Source organism: Porites lutea, chromosome 3 (assembly GCF_958299795.1).
Source record: "Porites lutea chromosome 3, jaPorLute2.1, whole genome shotgun sequence".
In the NCBI taxonomy this organism is placed as follows: domain Eukaryota; kingdom Metazoa; phylum Cnidaria; class Anthozoa; order Scleractinia; family Poritidae; genus Porites; species Porites lutea.
The window spans coordinates 23,086,026-23,109,774 of record NC_133203.1 but is presented as its reverse complement, the minus strand read 5'-3'; the positions used below and the strand labels follow the sequence as shown (position 1 = coordinate 23,109,774).

The following is a 23,749-nucleotide window of genomic DNA, read 5'->3' as shown; positions in this document are numbered from 1 at the left end:
ACATGAAAATATTTATGAGGCATTTTCAAAGGGAGCAATCATTCGCTCAAAGGCAACTTGGTATGAGAAGGGAGAGAAAAGTAACAAATATTTCCTCAATCTAGAATCTCATCAGAAGGCTAAAAGTTCAGTTCGTAAGGTTTTTAGCAAAGAAGAATTCTTAGTCACTGACGCTAAAAAGATTTGGGGGGTTATTGAAGGCTTTTATTCTGGTCTGTATAAGAAGGACAATCTAGAACCTTCTGAAAATCTGATGAATACTTTTTTGGAAAATCCGCTCATGCCTCGTGTCTCTGTTGACGATTCTCAAGTGTGTGAAGGGAAGTTAACAATCAAAGAATGTGTGAAGAGCCTCAATTCTTTTGAACCCAATAAATCTCCAGGCAACGACGGGTTAACAGTTGAATTTTACAAATTTTTTTCTGAACATAGTTGGGGAATTACTAGTAGCCAGCCTCAACTACTCTTATGACGTTGGAGAATTATCAAACTCACAAAAGAAAGCAATTATAATATTATAAGACACAGCCATATCTAACTGGAGACCAATATCTCTGATCAATGTTGACGTTAAAATAGGATCGAAGGCGATCGCTAAAAGACTGGAATGTGTCCTGCCCAGTATTATACATTTTAACCAGTGTGCATATGTTAAAGGTAGGACTATTAATTTTGATGCGGTTAGAACAGTAGAAGACATCTTAGAGTGCACCGAGAGATTTAAAATCAATGGAAGATTGATAGCTATAGATTTCAAAAAGGCTTTTGATTCTGTAAACAGAGAATTTCTTTTTCGTACCCTATCTGCTGCTCGTTTTGGCTCTTCTTTTATCCAATGGATTCACACTTTTTATAATAATACTTCTAGCTGTGTTTCAAACAATGGTTTTGTTACCACGCATTTTGACATTCAGCGTGGCGTTAGGCAGGGGGATCCTCTTTCTCTGCACCTGTTTATTATCGTGTTAGAAACTTTGGCTTCAACGATAAGGTTACACAATGATATTCGAGGTATCATGGGGGATGGTCAGGAGATCAAATTAGGGCTATTTGCTGATGATTTAAAAGGGTTTTTAAAGAACAACAAATCTCTAATAAAGCTCCTCGAACTTGTGTTGCTGTTTGGTAAATGCTCTGGTCTCGTTATAAACCATGATAAGTCGGAAATATTGTTACTTGGAAACTCTTTCCGCACGCCCCCAACCTTAATCATACTCCTTTCAAAGACCTAAAGATAAAGATTTCCGTAAAGATTTTAGGGAACTTTTATTTTCACGTATGATCCCCGTCTCAGACGCAAACTTAATTTCGATGAAATTACAAAAACCATTAAGGATAAGTTAAGAATTTGGAAATGGAGCGATCTCACTATCATTGGTAGAATTCAACTGGTCAAAACATTTATTATCCCCACTTTCTTATACCGTGCTAGCTTAATTTGTATGGATAAGGAATTTGTAAATGAAGTAAACAAAATTATATTTGACTTTATCTGGAAAGGTGAAGACAAAGTGAAACGTCGTGTGCTCATTGGGGACATTGAAGATGGAGGATTGAAAGCTCCACACTTGGATTCTATTATTAAAACTCAAAGAATATTAAGCTGTAAAAAGCTCGCAAGTGAAGACCTTAGTAGCTGGAAAATTATTCTTCTTCTGCACCTAACACCAGTAGGTGGCAAATTTATCCTTGGCTGCAACTTCGACGTAAAAAAGCTGCCTATCAAGCTTCCGGGTTTTTATGAGGAATGTTTAAAGGATTTTTTGCGATGCTCCGCAGCAAACAAGGTTAGTCTAGACAATATTAATGCAGTGGATATTTCAAAGATCATTCTGTGGAATAATTGTTAGATCTTGAGGTGGCTGAACACAGTTTTGGCAGTTTGTGAGCATATGTCATTTGCCAAATAATGGCAAGAGAAAGGTTGCAGCTCACAAGCTGAAACTTGGCAAGTGAAAAATAAACTGATGAAAGATTTTGATTGACAGGTAAAATGTAATGTTCTCGTAGTTTCCATGGCAACATGAACCATTAAATACAACCTTAAAATTTCACTTTTGCTCAGTTAACATAAAATTCGCTCACTAAATTTTCCTATAAACTTGCACACAGCTTACTATAATAATTAATCATTACCATTAGAAACTTATTTGACCAAATTTTAACAGACCGGTTTTTAGATAATCAATTATATAATTGTAGGGTAATTATTAAATGTGTCACAAAATTCATCTGTTCAACTTCCATTTTTAAGTTCTCATTATTCAAAATACGATAAAAGTAAAAATTCTGCCAAATATTGCAAAATTTTAATGAGTAGATTTTAAGAAATCATCTTCTTTGTACCATTGCTTTTCCCCGCCATGTTTGTTTGTGTAATTTAAAACACACGCCGTTAAGCGAGTTACCTGTGTAACTGTAAACTGTGTTCAGCCACCTTAATTGGTGGTAAAACCATTTTCAACAAAAGATTAGTAGATAAGGGAATTGTAAGAATAGGGGATCTTATTGCTGAAAACAATGAAATCATAACGAGCAAGTTAAGGGAGTTAAATTTATCCCCATTGGACGCATTTCAACTTTTTTCAGTGTTCGACGCACTCCAAAGGACTGGTATCATGCATTGAAGAGTTATGGATATGATCGCCTTGTTTCTTTCGATCTTCACGAGCAGACTCAGTTGTTTTTATCTCTCAAAGAAGTTTTACTAAGTAATACTGACTCAAAAGGTATCTATAAAGAAATAAGAGACTGAGAAATAAAAAAAACTAACTGCACAAAAGAAATATGTTGAATTTTTTGAAAATGATGATTAAAATTGGAAAGAAATTTACAGCTTACCCTACCAGGTTGCCCTTGACACTAAGTCACGTGAATTTCAATATAAATTGTTACACAGATATCTGGCCACCAGTGATTTTTTAAAACAAAATTGGTATTTCTTCATCACCACGATGTTCTCTGTGCGATGGGGCAGATGAATCCCTTGAACACCTCTTTGTCTCTTGCCTGATTACTCAGTGTTTTTGGGCAGAAGTTATTAAATGGTGTAGCAATCGGGGGTGGTTATTAACCATCTCTCTGCTAAAGATATATTATTTAGGATAAAGGTACATAAAGACAATTTATTTTTTAATCATATTTTGCTAGTTGGTAAGCAGTATATATATAATTGCAGATGTATGAAAACAAACCCTTGTTTACGGGTTTTCTTGGCAACACTCACTAACGTTTATCAATAATAGAAACTATCATTGCCAAATTGAAGAATAAAATGTCTTTTCATTAATCAAAATGGCAAGCTCTCTTGACAGGTGGTACATAATTGCCGACAAATACTTGTTAAGGTTTAGTGGTATTGATACTGTCGTTGTGTGTCGTGTGTGCTGTGCGTGCGTGTGTGAGTTATTTGTGTATTATTTTTTGAAAAATTGTAATGTTGGTAATGTATGTAAAATTAATGTTATTATTGTAAGGCAATAAATTGAAATAAACAGTGATTAAATTACAAAAAAAAAATCATACCAACAGGAAACAATAACTGCAGAAAATCAATATGCGTGTCATGACCTCTCAGTTTGAAATAAGCAGCAAAAATCACATTTGATCAGGCAAAACGTTTTCCCCCAGAGCATAATCTACCGTCAGAGAAAAAGAAAACAAATTATTGGAACAAGCAGCATTTTGGCATGAGGTAAAAGTGGTGTGTTACCTACCGATCCCCTTTTTACACTGTTAGAGCAAGCTACCCTGCCGCTATTTTAAGAAAGTACCTCTCTGCGGTAAAAACTGCCAACAGGAAAACAGCCCCAGAACAGAGAAACATATCTTCCCCCAAAAAACTTCTACCTTTTGTTACACAATACCACCTGGCTTTACTGAGCCTGAAGAGAATACTTATGGGGAAATGACACCTTATACAAAACTATATTATTACTTCCAATATGACTAAGTGCAGAAGTCATGTGATGCCTGTCAGTTATTTTTAACCACATATAAATATGCCACTGTTATGCTCCCAACAATGTAAGTTGTACTCCTAAAATTTTCAGCTATGCGCCTAAAGTTTTGGCAGTGCACCTTAAAAATTTACATTTGGTAGCGCAAGTGCTGCAAACTCATATTTAAACTTTTAGCCCCGCAGACTCTTTTTTTTGTTAACTGGGTCTCATTGGTTCTGGACTGGAACTCATGATTCTTCACAAGATGAGTCCCAGGACCCACCATAGCTATTTGTAACAAAATCACTGTTCTCCCCTGGCACATCCTCAAGATTTCTTCCTTTACCCTAAAAAACAAACCCACGCCTGCCACACAGACAAGTGAAACCTCTTACCCAGTACTTTTGCTTGGTACTACATTAAGTTTTTTTCTGCGTTTCACAAAACGAATCCCACCTTCAGCATTGCCCTTGACGCAGATCACGCTAGTGCTTGTCGCCTTATTAATAGGCCTTACAAACTGTACAAAGCAATACCAGAAAGAAACTTCCAGTTTGAAGAATTTTTGCGTGTGTGATTATTTTCAGGCATGTTTCTATTTTCTGCATTATTCTTATACTTCCTAAATCAAGAGACAATTTCCCCTCTACAAATGCAACTCAAAGAAGATCCTAATACTTATGATTTGCATCATAAATAAAGTTGACAACAAATGCCCCATTTAGCTTTCCCTAACTGAAGCTGCGAAGCTATCATCGACAGACGTTGTTGAAGCGTCACAACAATAGACCTTGTCACGGTTTTAGAAGCCATCGTCATCTTGACAAGAGCGGAAACCGCGTGAGAAATTCCAGTGTTTCTATGAGAATCTAACGTCGAATAACGCAGTTCTAACGCATTTAGCTGCATATAACGCCCTCCAATTTTTCAGCAGAGTCCTCAGGAGTGAGGCTTCAGTTTACAATTATATTTTTTCCTGAACAGACATTTCACGAAAATTATTTAACATTACTTTCTCATATGCTGTAATTTCTCACACGGCCTACACGGCCTCTAAAAGGTTTATCAAAACAACCTTCCCAGTCAGGTTTTTAGCTCAGAGACCGGACATCAGGGAACTTGAAAAGAAAATTCATCCAATGAGACTTCAGAAAACATCCACACACCAAACAGCCGCTCTCTCTCAGTTCAAAACACCGTGTATGTTCTGTTAACTGAAAAACTGAAATCCGATATATATCCTAGCAGCAGAGGAAAACAACCTACTCTTTCGTGCATATGTTTTTGAATTCGCCTACCTTCTGGCTATATAATCGACTTCCATAATAACTACTTACCTTTAAATGTCCTCTTGTCACGATTAACCAGGAAGAAAGCTCATAAATCAATCTGGAAGCAGTAGCATTTTCGTCGGTGCTGCTCGAGTTTCACACATGTGGGGAATATGCCGCCATGGTTTGCATCATCATAACTGCGAACTTCGATTCGACAGCAAATTAGGCAAACGGACCATTTATATTTGTAAAAAAAAATTCTTGGAAAGTCTACAATCAATTTCAAAGAAGTTCATTGACAATTTCAAGAGCTTTTTAAGCTTACCTTCAGACAATGAATAACTCCGCTCCTGTTCAGCTGTTTCCCAGTTGCAAAAGCGAGTTGACGTTCATCAAGTCTTCTTTTATGGGAAAGTCTTCGCAAGCTCCACGTTTATTCCACTGTGAGAAGGAGAGCTCTTTGCTATAGCCGTAACGACGCTCATGTTAACAACAGTAACGAAAAAGAAACCATGAAACTGGACCACATTACTTTCGCCCATCGTCGCCTCTTCTGCAAAAGCGTTTTGAGGGAAGGTTTTGAGCCCGCGAGACTGAGCAACTCCCCCAAAACCATCCCACAAGGAGGGACCGCACCCATGTCACTCATGTCACGGATGCTCACCGACCGAAAATATTATATTGGCGTGACTTTTACACGAATAAGCTAGCAAATCCTTCAGTAGCCTGTAGTTCAGACGATTTCTTCGGGCCCGCGAACGTTTTTGCTGCAGGAAGCGCCATGAAACTCGAAACGGAGGAGGAAATGGGCAATCAATCTAGGCATTTTTGAGGCTCAACATCAAACTAATTGCAACAGAATTGTTTTGGTGACCTATCTAGTAGCATGCTAAAAATCCGCCGAAATCCGTTCGGTGCAACATGTCAAAATTCAGCGTTAAACATTTTGAGCTTTTAACACAGGGAACCCATTTAGGTGAAATTAAACGTTCCAACAAAAAATGCACAAAATGTGTTTGTTACTTTTATGGAAAAGTGAAAGAAGAAAGAATAACTGCTACCTAGTTTTCGGTCATTAAAAAAAATTAAAAACGAAGAGTTTCTTTTTTTCAAACAAAATGAATATTAAACACAGTTGGCTTTTGCACAGGAAGTCCATGCTCCAATCAAGGAACCCCAAAATAACAGGAGGCTTATAGAGTAATTGAGTGAACTGTTGGCTGTGAAACTACAACAAATTTAGTCTTAAGGCTTTGAACCTGAAAAATGAAAGCTGTTACTTAATTATTAGCTTTTAAAATATATTCTTTTTGTGTCAAATTTCTATTAGCCACAAGGGTAAGAAAAATTTATATATCTTAGAGCTGGATTTTTTAGTCTAAAATAATTGCATTTATTTGTATTTAACTCTAGCCGAAGGGGGGGGAGGACTGGCACTAGTTTATTTCTTTGTCATGCGCTCTACGCAGTTCTTTCGCCATGTGCTTCAACAGACCGTTACTTCACTGAACTCACGTTTATTTTTCCTGAATCGTTTTCTTATGGTGCATTGTTGTCGATGTTTACACTATGGCGACTAGAAAGAGCAGCAGGAGCACAAAACCTCCGAAAAAACTACAAGATTTCGTCGCGGATGACCTGGCGGCAGAATCGGCAACACCTCAACGGATGAGCGAAGCAGTCAAACGCGAACTGAGTCAGGTTGAGTCTTTGATAAAAGACCTTACTCCAACCAGTTTTAAAACAGAACAACCCACTGTAAACGAAACAGCGATCGAAGATCTTCGAAACCGCAATTTACAGCTTGAACTGGATCTTACACGCACCAAACTCGAGTTGTTGAAGCTACAGCGAGAGTCCAAGCAACCAAGTGCGCCCAAGATGGCCACGGCGACCGCAACAACAACACCTGATAGTCATTCTGTCGCAAAACCAACCTTGAAAAGTCTCCAGCAAGACCCAGTTGTTCAATCCGAGCTTAAATCTCTCATGGATTCCTTAGGAGACCCCATCTTACTGGGTTTAACCGCAGAGGAACAAGACCCAGCACAACCGCTGTTAGAGCCCTCTACTTCGCGAGGTAAACGTCCTCTACTTATCCCTGATTTCATTAGCTGCCTTCCCTTAGTACTACAGGAGGATAAGGAGACCGTGCTTGGAACCTCTGGTGATGCTAGAATTGTATTAAAAACCGCTCAAGACAAGAAACTGCCTCTTGACAAAATCTCATTCCCACAATGGTCAGCGGCTAACTTTCGTATTATGCATACTCTCATGTCAGATGGGTCTCTATCGTCCACCCAAGACATCCTTCATTACATTATGTACAGTTCAAAGATATCTGAGCTAGCCAAGTGTTACCCCTTACCGAAAGTGATGCAATATGATGATTTGTACCGCAGAATGCAGTTTTCGACAAACTGTAAATGGGGTACTGACAGCCAGTTCATCTCCCACCAAACACTCCACAGACCAGATCCAACTCCCACACCGCCGCGGCTATCTCCTCGCAAAACGTCCCGCCCAGTCCTAAACCCAGCAACAGGAAAGCAAGTTTGCTATGATTACCAACGGCGTGAAGGGTGCCGCTTTGCCTCTTCATGTAAATATGATCATGTTTGCATCAAACCTCAGTGCTTGGGAACCCACCCCCAATGGCAGCACCAGTCTGCTACTGCTCAAGACCCCCAATACTGAACCCACACTCAACTGCAGAGCTCCCTCCAAATAGTATTTTGACTACGGAACTAGCAGGAGATGTCTCGACCACATTGTTAAACGCAGGGACTAATCCCGTCTTAAGGACACCACTTCCCGCAGAGTGTGGGGAAAGTTTACCCATTCATGCAGGGCCCTTTTCAGAATTTAAGCAGCAGCCCCAAGCAGCCCAGGTCTCCACAGACTTAGTTTTTGAGACCTGGGCAACAGAGCTAACCAATGACCCGGACTCGGAATTTATCTTGGATGGTGTTAAAAATGGATTTCAGCTCCTCTCGCCTGATTTAATGGTTTCACATGCTTTTACACAAAACAATAAGTCTGCTCTGCGACCTGGAGCTAAAGATCAAATTGAAGCGCAATTAATCAAAGGTCTCCGAGAAGACCACTTTGCTATCGCAGTCAAGACCGACATGCCAATTATCATTAATGCCCTTGGAGCCGTACCAAAAAAGGACTCCAATGAATTACGAATGATCATGGATTGTAGCCGACCCTTAACGATGAATGCTAACTCATATATGGATTTAGAACACTACAAGTATGTTACCGTTGATGATGCAGCAAATCTCTGTCAACCTGGTTGTTGGTTGGCAAAAGTTGACTTAAAACATGCCTACAGAAGCGTTGGAACACACCCCGATAGCTGGCGAGTTACAGGAATGTCGTGGCGCTTCAACGACTCAAAACACCCCGTCTACCTCTATGATAAGCGTCTACCATTTGGAGCCAGGGCCTCACCAATGGTTTTTCACCGCCTCACACAAGGGATCTGTCGTATGATGGCCCGGAGAGGGTATACTGTGCTGGCATATCTTGATGACTTCCTTATCATCGAACCAACCCAACTTCAGTGCAAAGTAGCTTTTGACACCCTGTTAAACTTACTAGAGTCTCTTGGCTTCACTATCAACTGGAGCAAAGTTGTCTACCCTACCCAGTGCCTGATTTTTCTTGGAGTTGAAATCGACACTGTTCAGTGTGAACTCCGCCTCTCAGACGATCGTGTGTCAGAGTTGTTATCCCTTCTCAAGGAAACAAGCTATAAAAGCAAATGTACCAAGCTTCACCTCCAACGACTCCTTGGCAAGCTTAATTGGGCAGCACGTGTTGTTCGAGGGGGCCGCACATTTCTCAGACGGCTTATCACCTTGGCAAACTCGGTTAAACGTCCGCACCATCGCGTCTATCTTAACCTAAATGCGAGAGCTGACCTCATGTGGTGGACCCACCTCCTGCCTGCACACAACTGTAAAACTTTGTTCCCCTCAGCCATCCCTGAACTTCCTACAGCAGTGCTTACTGATGCCTCCCTGTCTGGCGGGGGGTGCCTATGGGCACCAGACTGGATGTACGTCAACTGGGCCTTGGACTACCCATCTCTATGCTCTCTCCATATCAATTACAAGGAGACATTTACCATTGTTTTAGCTGCACACCGTTGGGCACCTTTCTGGTCAGGTCATCGAGTAGTCGTCAAAACAGACAGTCAGGTGGCTGCAGCCATTCTGAACAAAGGCTCAACCTGTTGCCCGGTGATCATGGACTGGATTCGTTCTCTGTTTTGGCTTAAGGAGTATTACAACTTCAGTTTGTTCGTCAAGCACATTCCAGGAGCAACCAACACTCTAGCAGATAGTATTTCACGCCTTAATGATGTGCACTACTGGCCAACGTTCCAAGCATGGCTCTCCAAATCCTCTAGATCAAATGACTTCGAATCTCACATGTCGCCATTGTCTCTTGCTCTCCTTAGATCCAAGGGATCAGCAGCAACTTGACCGTGAAGTCACCAATTTCCGGCGTCAATCATATGCACCTACTACCAAGTCCACCTACATGAGTCAAATGCGTTCATACCTCTCCTTTTGTGTATACTACGGCTACCAACCTCTCCCAGCAGCAGCATTAACCCTTAATCGCTATGCAGCTTTTCTAGCAAGGTCACTCTCAGCATCCTCCATCCCAGCCTATTTAAATGCGATTCGCATTCTACACCTTGAACATGGTCTGTCTGACCCAACCAAAAACAATTTTCAATTGGCATCTACACTTCGAGGAATCAAGCGTGTAAAAGGTTTAACAGTGTCCCAAAAGAAGCCGATTACACCCCAGATCCTATTAGCCTTCAAGAGTCATTTACATTTGGACAGCCCTTTACATGCAACCTTCTGGGCAGTTTGCCTCGTAGCGTTCTTTGGCCTCCTTCGTAAGGCGAATTTGCTATGCAAAGGATCAACAAAGTTTGACTCATCCAAACACCTGCGTCGAGGAGATATCCTCTTCTTCAATGACTGGGCCATCATTATCAATCGATGGTCGAAGACCATCCAATTTAGTCAGCGCATTTTAACTGTTCCGTTACCTCGCATTGCTCCACATCCACTCTGCCCTTACACCGCTCTCAGACATGCCTTTGGCTTGGTACCAGCACCTTTATCGGGCCCAGCCTTTATCATCCCAGCATCCACGGAGGGGGGCCTGACTCCTCTGACTTATGGAAAGTTTGACTGCCTTCTAAAACTAGTCGCAGCCAAGACGAACTTGGACCCGTCTCAAGTTAGTGGACATAGTTTTCGCTCGGGCGGGGCCACTCTGGCTTTTCAAGCTCAAATCCCTGCAGAACTGATTAAGCGTTTAGGAGACTGGCAGTCAGATGCTTATAGGTCTTATATCCACATCCCAGTTAAAGACAGAATGCTAGCAGTTAAGCGTCTCGCTTCGTTTGTTTAGATTTTTCCCTTATGGAGACTTTTGTCTGGGGTTAGGTCGTGCCTCCCTTGGGCAAATGTTATTAAATGGAAGGGTTCACTTCGGAGCCCTTCCCTGTTTACCCCAGACTTGATTGTTGTAGTTTTATCTATTTACATTCGTAGAGAGTTAAGTCTAAAATAATTGCATTTATTTGTATTTAACTCTAGCCGAAGGGGGGGGAGGACTGGCACTAGTTTATTTCTTTGTCATGCGCTCTACGCAGTTCTTTCGCCATGTGCTTCAACAGACCGTTACTTCACTGCCCTCCCTTCCCCCCCCCTTTTTCTTTTTTTTTTTTTTGTTGTTTTCACGTTTTTCCATGTATTCCTGTTTTGTACATTTGCTGTATCTTGACCGTCTCAGTTGGGCAAATGTTATTAAATGGAAGGGTTCACTTCGGAGCCCTTCCCTGTTTACCCCAGACTTGATTGTTGTAGTTTTATCTATTTACATTCGTAGAGAGTTAAATAACCTAACAGCCAAAATAGAAGTCTCTCCTCAAACAGCCTTTTTCTTTCAAAAACTCCAAAGAAGTCAGCACAAAAACTAGGAGTGCAGCCATTGCTTTTTTTTTTCTTCTCCTCCTTTCTTTCTCCTCGCTCTTTTTATTTTCCCTTTCCTCGTTCTTTTCTAGCAGGATTTTCGGGCTTATTTTGCCTTCGGCTTTTGGTCCTTTTCTCAGTCAAAAGAGTGCAATTTTCGTTCGGTACTTTTTCAAATATCCAGCAAGATAATGCTTTGGCTTTTACGGTTACCTTTACATTAATTTTCGTTAACGTATCGACATCCTCAAATAAACAAATTTCACTTTTTTGAAGCTTTTTGTTTTCTTCTTGTTAAGAGTAAATTGGAGAAGAGGGGAGGATAGTTTTACTAATTCTTTATGATGCACAACAATGCAAAGTTTTTGAACAGGTTAAGCTCCAATGCCTATGAGTTTGATAAGAGAGAAATGCGTTTTCATTTAAGGAAAAGTGTAGTTACCTTCGCCAAAAAAATTGTAAGGGTTAACGGAACATTCATCGCATAATAACTTTGGTTCCACCAAACGTTTGTTTCAAGAAAACGAAATAGTATAATAGGGAAGCTTGTTTTTAACGGAAAGATTAACTCTGGGTAGCCAGAACAATGCATACGTAAAAATATATTGTAAGAGTCTATGGAGTAATTCACCTAACTCAGTCAGAAGGTTAACATGCACTAAGTTGAAGTGTTACACAACGCTCATCCGAAGAGAAACATTGGTTCCGCAAAAAGAGGTGAGCCATCAGAAGCTAAGTCAGAAAAGCCCATTAATGTCGTACATATGTCCAGTACTTTCGCGCCTTCATTGACCACTACAATTATTTTCAGACGTCTAGGATCCCATGATGGTTATCGAAAAAGAGGTCTTCATTTGCCAATTGACGAAAAAAAAAAACTGGTCAAGGTTTAGGGTTTTTCTCACAAAAGAAATGCAAGGAGGGAATATAAACGCCTTTAGACCACAGAGCCATTAATCTACTTATCTTAGCAGGAAATGAAGGGCTGTCGCAGTGTATACAAACTGAATACACAGATACACTAAACTAAATCAGAGACTCGCTACAAGAAGAAAATTAAAAAAGAACAATCACACTGCGCTTGGTTTTCTGGATTTCCCTTACAACAGAATTAAAAGCGCAGAGCGTTACGATCTAGCATAAACCAAATAGAAGGAGTCCTGAGCAGAATATTTATTCACTCACATTGTAAAGCACGGAGTCATAATCCTAAAGGAGGTTGCGCATGTCGCGAGAAAAAAAAAGGAGTCCCTTATTTCGATTACACATACTGTGTCCAAGGTTTTAACACAACTACCTCACAAAACACTATTACAGAAAATGGGAATAGGTTAAACAGCTTGTACTGATACAAAGCTACCGTCCGTTGCACACATCTAGTCGCACGTATCTTGCAGCATGGATACAAATTTAGGAGCTAACCGAAGGTGATCAAATCAACTGTTGACCATCAGTCAGCTACTAAATGTGCATCCGTACTGCAGATATCTAAAAAATTACCAGCCAGTGATACTGCCAAAATACGTACTGCATTTCTGATATTGCACAAAAAAAAATTACTTATATTTTTAACCATGTTAACACAGACTGACAGGAGCCTGAGACTGACTAATAATTTCCCTTTTAAATACCGTCATAGAACAAAACATTAAAGCTTGGAAAACAGAATGTGAAGACAAACGAGTGGCTGGGTAACCTGTGCAAAGCCCTCAAGAAGAAACACTGACCCAGGTGTTCCTCATACATTTAGTCGGCGTTCTTTTAAAACAAAACTACCCAAAATAGATTAGCGATGTTGTATCGAAAATTATTGAGGAAAAAAAAAAACACAATTATCAGATGTTTTGTCTGAATTTGTGATCTTCCTGAAACTGGATTTCTTGTGGCGAAAGTTAAAAATCTTTATTTCCAATTTTTCATATCTTTCACTGACCAATTTTGGCGGATTTTTAGTATGTTGTTAAATAACCATCCAACTATTAAATGGCGTTGAAAAAAGTTATGTTGCAATTACTTTGATGCTAAACCACAATTTGACTGGACCACGAGTAAAAGGAAGCGGGAAATGGGCGGGAAGAAGAGAAATTTTTTTATCCCTTCCTCCTCTCCCCTTTCTTTCTTTCGCCCTATCATCTACCCTAAGGGTTGCTATTTCTGCTTTGGCTGTGCGCATGCGTAAGCTACTAGCCATACCGCAGTGTTTTACGTAACTGTTCCAGCCAAGACAGTTCCATACACATACATGGATATGGGGTGGCGATTCGTACAACCAAAATTCAGACCGGTCCGACCGGGCAAAGTGGTCCACCCTTTGAGGTGGACCAGTTTTTTTGTGAAACTTTTCTAGTTGGACCGAACCGATCCATTGACTTTTGGACCGAAATTTCTGGAAATTTTGGTCGACTGGACCGCGCCCACAGCGTACCAGGAGCGTACTAATGAACTTAAATAAAACTACCTTTCCCAAGCGTTGTTACTACAAAGGCTTTCTTAGCCTGCGAGCGAGCTCTCCTATTTGGGCAAGCGAAGCGAGCCTCGCGAGAACGCGCGAGCGAGGGGCCCAAATAGGAGAGCTTGCTCGCATGCTAAGGCGTTATCAGGACACAAATACAGCTTGCCTCAGACGCCTGGGGGGGGTACTCCTTTCACGTACCTTGTTTAGAACTTTGCGTCCGCTGTTGTAAAAATTTTCGACCACTGGGCCAATGGTTGGATAAACACAAGCGCGCCTTCTCATTGGTTGAACAGTGTCGCGAGACCAGTTGGCCCTGTCCTTAAATTTAGGGATATTCTAGCCCTCGAGCAACAACCCCGGACAAAACCTGTTGAGACAAATCGCGAAAATGCCTATTTTTTCCTGTCATCCCGGCAAAAACTGAAACCTCCGCCAAATGAATGCCCGATTTCCCCCCTCCCCTTATCCAAAGTTGTTTAGGATAGCATGGCAATTATACACTTTGGTTTTAGACTAAGGCAACTTTGAATAGGGGGTGGGGAGGGGGTTTACTTTTTGTGTTTAGGGGAGACGGGAGTAGGGCGCAAAAGTTAGAAAATAGATGGAATTGTCTCAACAGTTTTGTCCGGGGTTGAAGCTCTCCATTTGGGGGATATCGTGAAAAGTAGACGCGCGAGAGGCACGCGAGAGGAGACGAGAGAAAGGAGAGCTCTCCTTTCCTCACCCCCTCACGGCTTCGCCTCTCGCTCGCAGGCTAGGGATATTCCGGACCGTTTAACTGCAGTCAATACACTATATTTTAAAAAGAAATCAATCGCAACAATAGAACGTTTACCTGACTGTAAAAGGCCTTAAAGTTCATATGTTAGCCCCTATAGGCCCTTTCACAGACCCAAATGAGAGATTTTCCTGCCCTTCCGTATACTTCAGCGAGTAAAATCCCTACCTTTTCGTATACCAGAACCCTAAAAAGATACCCCAGTTTGGGGCGGAGCCCCCCGATTCTTCATTAAATACCCTGAAGAAGGACGGCTTGTCCGTCCGAAATATCGGGAAGCCTCAAGTCGCTTTTCTCTTTACTGTTTTTTTAATTTATGTGTATATTTTCCTCCTCGTATAGGCCATTATAGGAAGTACCCCCCCCCCCCCCCCCGCCAACTCGGGTTCGGACGTTCCTTGCGCTGACGCACTTAAAAACAAACTTCCTACACGGACTGAAACTACTCTACAACTACATCTGCTTCATTACTCTTCAACGTTTTACACATCAAGAAGAGTTAAGAAACAAAAATATAAATATAAATAAAAAATAACATTAAAAAAATTTGTAATTAATATGATCGCTACACTCAAAAGAAAAGTTCAAATAATTTTACTTAATTTTGCTCTGCAAAATGCTGAATAATTAATTGCTCTGGTTTCAGGCAATAAACAGTTCAAGTCCCTTTTAGTTCTCGGAAAGAAACTATACTTATCGTAATCATGATGTTCTACAGATCGTTGAATAAATAAGTTCGTCGAATGATTTCTTGTTTCCCTAACGGACGGGTTATAATAAGGTGGAACAGGCAAAGTAATATCATTGTACACTATTTTCTGGAAAATTTGTACGCGATGGGATTTTCGTCTCTCCCTTAGTAATTCCGAAGGTAGAGATTTTTTAATTTGGAAACTCTGGTGTTATAATCGTAATAACGTTTAATAAATCCCACTTCACGACTTTAATCTGCTTTTAGTTTCTCCATTTGATTCTGTCAGTAAGGATCCCATGCTGCAGTCACATACCGTAAAATTCCGAAAATAAGCCCCTCCATGTATAAACCCCTCCAAATATAAGCCCCTCAAACCGGTAACGCAAAAAACCCTCCGTTAAATCGCCCCTCCAAATATAAGCCCCCCCCCCGGGGGCTTGTACTTGGAAAATTGCTCTCAAGTACAAAGTAAAACAAAGCAAAAACGGTAAATTTACTTCCAACTATGAGGCTAACTCAATCCGTTTTGAAACGAAAATTTCCCTCCGTAGATAAGCCCCACCAAAAATAAAGGGCCTTTGAAAAATATAAGCCCCAGGGCTTATTTTCGGAACTTTATAGTACTCTAGGTTTGGCTTGACAAGTGATACATATACTGCTGTTTTGTTTCCTCTAAGCAGGCGTACAAGATTTTTTTCACAAATGTGAGTGTAGAATTCCCCTTTTTGGCAATCTCGTCCACATGAGAGTTCCACCGTAAATGGCTGGACAGCAAAACACCCGAATAGGGATGTTGCTGGACAGCTACCAGGGTTTGGCTGTAAAGGGTGTAGTCTTTTATTTCGGAGATTTACTCCGATAGAGAAATATTTTGTAGCATTTGGTGGGTTTACACACCATCTGGCACCTATCAGCCCATAAGCCTAGTTTGTCTAGGTCACACTGTAAAGCCAAGGTGTCATCATTATGAAAGATTTTATGATGCAGTAAAGCTTTAACAGCAAGCAATCTTAGCGTACATACTAGATCATCTTGCATATAAAAAACATCAATGCACCGATTACTGTGCCTTCTAGCACCCCTGAAGTCACTACTACAGATTTCGAACACACACCATCGACTATGACACACTGCCACTGATCTACTGGTGAGCCATTATTTGATCCAAGCAAGGGTACCTCCCTGTATGTCATAGAACTGCAATTTGCTAATGAGACGTTGATGGGGTATTTTATCGAATGCCTACTAACATCTAACATGATCATATCCATTTTAGTGACTCAATTTTAATTTTAACCACGCGAGCGCGAGACTGAACTTCATTTTGACTATTCGCACGTTTTAAAATGGCAGGCAAAAATTCGAACGTGGCATTCTCACGCTACTCTTACGCTATCTTTAACTGTCGTTGAAAAAAAAAAAAAAACGTTTTTTTTGCAAAATACTGAAGAGGGAAATTATTCATCTAGCCCACGTCTCACCAAACTTCGAAAACAACCAGACAGCACATGGGCACTACTTCAAAAGCGCTTAATCGCAGTACCAGACCCAGTGCAGAAACTGATTGAACCAGAAGTATGGACTTTTATCGTCAACAAGTCCCATTCCTTGATTACAAATGTAGGCTATGTATCTACCAGCATCATGGCTACGACAGCCTTCATAACAAGATCAGCAAGTACATGCAGCACTGAAACACAAGAAGTACCCTTTAATCTTTATTCTATCTTTGTTGGTCTACCTACAACGGGAAAGCATAGTTAATTGAGTGGAATGGTTATGAAACCCGTCAGACTCCTCTGTTATATGTTTTTGTGGACCTGAAAGTGCAAAACGTTCAAAAGAATTCCTATCATTTTGATTGTATTGACCAATAAAAACGTTGCATTAATTTATTCCGTAACAATTTGCCAACAGAAAACAAATGATCGTGCACTTTCAGGGTGCTTCCAACATAAACTGCAGCACTGTTGTTTTTATCATTGATGTTTACCGCTTTTCATAACGAGTCTCCTCTAATAACTATGGGGAAAGTTTCAAGCAATTAAAAAATGTGCTGTTTCTTCGATGGTTGCGGTTTTCGGTGAAACAGATTAACCAAACATTGTTACTCGAAAATGCACATCCTCTGGGCTTATAAAATCGTCGCAGACAACAACAAAGGTTACCTGTTATCAGAAGAAATCTACGTTTGATTCAAATTACCTAAGCCTAATGAAGAGGACGCCACTGGCGACGTTCCAAGTTCTCTTCCGGGTACCACAGGGCTACCATATAAATCTGTATGTGTAACCGAAGTTATTTTATAGTAAATGTACTGAATTTACCTTTTGCCTCACCCATAGCGATTCATCTCCGAGTATGTATATAAACCATGTTATATGCAGCTATTTCGAGAAAGGTTGTCGGAAAAAAGTGCACGCGGCAACCCGAAAGGCATTGTGGGTGGTTTTTAGTTCACTGTTTTTCAAAGAAATTTCAAACAATGGCAAGAGACGCCATGGACGTATGTTTGCGAGTGCTAAAGGAAAGCAATAAAAGTAGGTTTGACAGCTACAGTTGTCAGGAACAGTGTATTGATCATATCCCATATTACCTTTCGGGATTGTCGCGTACACAGTTTTTCCGACAACCTTTCTAGAAATAGCTGTAAACGTTGAATTAGCTTACCTGTGGTATATAGTCGTCCTTTTGCCTCAAAAACGTTTTTTTTTTTTAGCGATTTCGAAGGATTTTGAGATCGCCGTTTACTGTTCCCAATAACTTGGCTGGTTTCTATGGAGGGGACCTTAACACATATAGATACTTATCACTATTTTAACAACTACCTACTATTGCTATTTTATGTAAGTCTTATAAAAAGTAACCATGCACTATTAAGATACACAGCTTGTCAACACCCAACTAAACTCTATAAGGTTTTTAAATGAAGAGGTTAACTCAGTGATCTTTGTTTCGTTCAGGAGCTGGGGCCCGTTTCTCGAAAGTCCCGGTAACTTATCGAGCCCGGTAAGTCGCCCGGTAAGTTCCCGTAAACTTATCGGATGTTTCTCGAATCTTCCAGTTTGGTCGCGCCTGCTAATTTTCCCGTAAACTTACGGGAGCACGCAAGCTCCCGTAAAGTTAGCGGGAGGCAACATTTTTGCAAACAAAAACAACATGGCTGCCGCAGGCAGACTATTTTGCCCGGTTCGCACACCTCGGACTTACCAAGTTCGAACAGTTTTGTTTAACATGGGCGAATGCGAAGTCATAGAGAGGTTCAGGTTATCCTCGGCGAGAATAAATTGGCTTGTGGAGAAGTGCAGAGAAAAACGTCGCGGAGCTGTCCGCTTTCCGTGGAGACGCAGGTAAGCAGTTTCAGAATTAAAACGAAACGATGTGCTAGTTCGCCTTTTTACTTGCTCTATTCAGAGTTAAGTTTACGAATGCTTCGAGAAACGCAACTTCCGGCCCGATAAAATTTCCCGATAACAGTCCCGGTAAGTTAACGGGCCCGTAAATTACCGGGACTTTCGAGAAACGGGCCCCAGCTGGTTCCAAAGCATAGCACCGCTGAATTTAAAATTTCCTTTTAGAAACTCTCTTTTCGGTTCAGGAAATGTTAGATCAGTAACCGTGTTACCTGGATGGTAATTAGTCTGATCGACATTCCTTCAAACAAAAGAGTTCCTTAAGCCGCGGGCGGGGTGATCATTGAATATTTTATACATTACAGTTGACTTTGCAGAGCGCCGTCAATCATCAAGAGTTTGCCAAGAAAGAGAGTCAATGAAGTCTGGGGAGCGAATATCATAACTGTCACCTGTAAGAACTCTGGCAGCACGTGACTGAAATCGTTGGAGCTTATCTTTCAATGGTTTGCCACAGGTATCCCACAAGGGAAAACAGTACTCAAAATATGGCTGAACTAAGCCCTTATAAACTGTTTCCAGAGTAGCTACGGGAAAGAAAAATTGATGTGCCGCAAGGCTCCTATACCCGCGCTAACCTTTTCACAGATCGTATCGACATGACAGTCCCAGCTAAGCTCTTTGGTCGCACCGCTTTGTACTATACGTGTGTGAAAAAAGAGACTCAAATTTGGCAAGTGGTGGAAATCGTTTATTAAAAGTTTATAACAATGGAAGACGTGGTCGATCACGTGACCAAACCATTTAGATTTATTTTTTCAAGTTTTACTGGTTAAGTTTACTTTACGATAAATTCACATTAAAATTGCAAAAGGACCGCAAACGAATACCGTAAAATTCCGAAAATAAGCCCCGGGGCTTGTATTTTTCAAAGGCCCTTTTTGGGAGCTTATTTTTGGAGGGGCTTATATTCGGAGGGGCTTATGTACGGAGGGAAATTTGCGTTTTCAAATCGATTGGGCTAGCTTGTAGTGGGAAGGAAATTTGCCATTTTTTGCTTTGTTTTACTTTGTATTCGAGAGCAAATTCCATGTACAAGCCCCCCGGGGGGCTTATATTCGGAGGGGCGATTAAACGGAGGGTTTTTTGCGTTACGATTTGGAGGGGCTTGTACATGGAGGGGCTTATTTTCGGAATTTTACGATATGCTGGAACGTAGGATCTAAAAAGACCCGATCAGCAAAAATATACACTAGGTAGACACATCGAGTTCGGGTATTCTTCATCCGTGCTTCTCTGTTCTTGCGCCGTACTGATAGTCTCGCCACAAATATGGCAAAACAGCAGTCTACGGCTACCCCGCTTTGTTTTGGGTTCTTTCGGTGTCGTGTTGATGTCTTGCAAAGTTAAATTTCACGTAGTCGTTTAGCTTTACAGAAATCAATGTGACTACTTTACCATACGTCGTTCCCCCTGGATGTCTTAAACCATAGGTTTTCTAGAAAGTACGTAAAAACCATAAACACGACTTAGACTCAGGCTTTAATCTATTGAGAAGTGTTCGCGGAGATGCAGAAGTATAGGAGAATCACAAAAGAAATGTTACGGAACTTTGGTGGTTTTCCTGTTTCACCTGCTCTTCCTTATCTGATGCTGCATAATGTATCATGAGATAAGGACGAGCAGGTGAAAGAAGTGTCCAGAGAACTCAGGTCGGCCGGAAATATCAACAACCGCGCAGGAGTCGGCTTCAGAAACATCAATAACAACATAAACTGCACTGGATTCAGAGAGGTCAACAAAGGTAGAAGCAGTAGGTTCTTCAGACACTAGATTTGGGTCAGGAATATAGACCTGCACGCGAAGGTTTTCTCTAGGGAAAAAGTCAGTGTCCATGGAGATCGGGCATCGAAAAGTGTTGCTAGCAGTTGGTAAGATGGCAGATTTGGTTCGGTTTTATGACCAGCAGATTCCCTTGATGTCCGTGTCCCGCAGTTCTGATTGGTCCTCTACAAGAGTAGCTCTTCCTCACTAAGCTGCTTGCTGAAGCATACTTTCTTACCCATCTCCTGCAATTAAACTTACAGAAAAAAAAAAATGCTGTCCTGAACGATGGTGAAGGACAGGAGAATACACGAAAGGTTTCGAAAAAACCGATTGAGTGGACAATGAGACGAGAGAGAATCAAACATACGCTGATTTCTCTCAACTTGCAAATAGCATCTTGTAAAGAGACTTAGGAATAGGTATTACTAAGAGGGAATGATTTAGCTCATTCTCTCTTTGTATTACAAGATCCTATGGGAAAATACGCGCGATTCTGGATACACAACGTAGTCTATCGTAGCGCAAACCTATTCATATATCAGCCAATAAAACAGAAAGACGTGCTATACTACAAAACTTCTAGCGACATGATGTGCTTTCTTTTCGTTTGCAAGGCTGGTCATTATTTATAGTCGACTCAGTGCTACTGGTCCCCCCCCCCCCCCTCCCTCCCCGCAAACGATATGTAAAAAATGACTTATACTGCTGAAGTTAAGTTCATGGTGAGTTTGAAAAAATGCTACTCATTAGCAATCAGTACAGTGTAAACCATACGTCCCTATCTTAAAAACATTCTTATTTTACTAGCGAGCCCTCCTCCTTTATAGGAAAAATCAAAGCAACATACCACAGACGAGCCAGTCCAACAAATATGAACAGGAACACCATTATACCCAGCAACAAACAATGCAAAATTGACGGAAAATTTTGACTGTCCTTGACTATCGTCCATATCTGTATCCTCCACGTCGTCGTTAGCACGCAGGGATGCTCTTTTTCTTCTGGTATGAAGCTCCAAACGAAAACAAAAAACGTTGAAAGTTTTCAGTTTTTCTTTGCAGCTTCAGTCCTGAGATTGTGCGCAGTGAAACGGAGGCCTGGGGATGTTATCTCGTAATGTGCGCTTGGTTTGTGTTGGTTCGCCTTAGAGTTGGTGCCACTTTGTGTTGGGCGGTTGTGCTCCGTCATCCGGGGTTTAGGAATGTTATCTGCATGCTCTGAATGATTGTTGTTTGTATCTCTTTTGTCTTTAGTGTCGTGTTTTACTGACAATAGAAAACTCCTGAAAATAACAACTACGGGTTAAACAGTAGCCAACCCCGGTCAAAACACGAGCATTTACATCTGAATATACTCCGCAGGAATAGGCTTTGTCCCCGCTTAACAATTAAAAGGGGTAAGATAGTACGGAATATTTAATCTGCATATGCTGTGCAAGTTTTTCTCTTGAACAAAGAAGTATTTTAAACTTTTCGTAAGTTCTTCGGGTTGATAGTTGATTTTCCGTTCACATGATGGTTTAGTAGGCCTCACTGCATGTTACAACTATTCATACGCACATGTACTTTGAAGCCTGCGCCTAATGTTAAGTATTTTGGTCAAAACAAAAGCTTTATAATGCCAAGTAATTTTTGCTGCTCTAAATGAACAAAAATTTGTGGAATAATTTAAGAGCTGGGACACATTTTGCCATTCAATGGACAAAAGCTTATTTCAACGAAAAAATAATGGGCAAAATTATCCCGTGCAAACTATCGACAAACGACATTTGGACATTAATACAATAAAGTGAAGTCCCCAAAGGGAGAACCACTCTTACCGTTACAAATGTTGTTTTCATCAGCGGGGGAGGAAAAAAACATTATAAATAGCGTTTTATACTTCATCTTCGCTCTGGATCAAATTGAATGAAAAGTCCAATGAACGTAATAGACGCATAAATATTCTATTTCTGAATATAGTTTTGATTGCGCGCGCACCGCACCTCGCGCTATTCTGCTTGTGACTGCCAGACTGTGGTCGATAATGAGCGCGCAAAGAATAAACACGTAACGTAGCAACGGGATGGTGTGAAAATGTAAGCAAAAAGGGCGTTTTCGATTTTTTTCCTTTCTTAATCATTTTTTAATAGATAAAATTGTAAACTAGTGTTCTTTTAAGGTCTTTAGCAGTTGCGGAATCGGTTTACAATTATCAGAAGCTCTGATCAAATGACTCGTTAAAAGACCTGTAAGACCGGAAGCACAAATATGCACCAAGCGTCTCTCTCTTAAAAAAAAAAGGCATATTGTACCATTTGTTAGTACGTTGAAAGAGATAACGACCCTTTCCGTTACAAATTTTGCTGTTGAATAATAGGGCAAGAATAGGCCAATGTGAAAATTGCTTTCCACATATTCGCTTTGGATTAAATTGACTAGAAAACTTTGCATTGTCATTGCCAACGAGGCAACCTCGCTTCTTAGCTCGGTTGCCTCGGCGGCAGAATTATAACGCCGCGAAATGTAGGCAAAACTCTCAAATTCTGCGTAACCCTCTAAAATTTGGATTTTTGACCATATTTGGGTGAGACCCCATATTTGGGTGGTGACGTCATGGTCTTGTATTTACAACTCGTGGTCCGAAATTGGGTGATTCAGTGTGCAGCTGTCCGTTGTCTGTTCAAGAGGACCTAACAGGTGAGCAAGCTTTAATACCATTCCTAGTTTGAAAGGGCAATTAGTGCTCTGGGGCCCGTTTCTCGAAAGTTCCGATAATTAACAGGCCCGGTAAGCTGCCTCCGTTTACATTGAAGATCGAGGTTTTCAACAGTTTTGTATCTAACGTGATATAACTATCAGTTAATGAAACAAAATGGAGTAGTTTGCTGGCCAGGTCCCGTGCTCTTATTCTTTATATTTCGATTTGAATATTTCATTTCGGGCCTGAAAAGTTACCGGGACTTTCGAGAAACGGGCCCCTGGTTTGCTTTATAAATTGCGTTTAAAGCAGCAGCTGATCAAGGAATAGGGTCATATACTCAAATTTTTGTCAGAACCAGCTTGTTTTTTGCAGCTCAGTTTACATTGAGGTAGCGTGTTTGCTTCTCCACTCAGAACCAGGGTTATCAGTGTTCTCTTTTCCTTCGTGCATTGAATTTTAAGCGGTAGTTGATCAAGGCATAGGGTTATATTCTCAAAACTTTTATCAGACCCAGGGTGTTCTTCGCAGGTCGATTTACATTGAGTCAGTCCTCACCTCCCTGGGGAATGGAAGGTTTTTGTTGACCTTTTATTTTAGAATTTATTTATGTCTTTCGAGAGATTTTGTCAACCAGCATGTTTTTTTGCTGCTCGATTTACCTTGAGACAGCCCAAAACTCCCGTGGGGAATGCAAAGAATTTGCGGACCTTTTGTTTTGAAGACTATCATTA

The 23,749-nt window shown here is 40.8% G+C and overlaps 1 protein-coding gene across 1 annotated transcript; it reads left to right on the top strand.

Annotated features, from left to right (window-relative positions):
* The first annotated feature begins 9,772 nt into the window (after positions 1-9,772).
* LOC140931981 (uncharacterized) lies at positions 9,773-10,666 on the top strand. The gene has a single exon (XM_073381654.1). It carries the CDS (start codon positions 9,773-9,775, stop codon positions 10,664-10,666), a length of 894 nt encoding a protein of 297 aa, XP_073237755.1.
* Positions 10,667-23,749: the final 13,083 nt, after the last annotated feature.

Bases quoted from the DNA above. Each gene is read 5' to 3' on its own strand.
- LOC140931981 (XM_073381654.1), top strand. From the start codon at position 9,773: ATGAGTCAAATGCGTTCATACCTCTCCTTTTGTGTATACTACGGCTAC.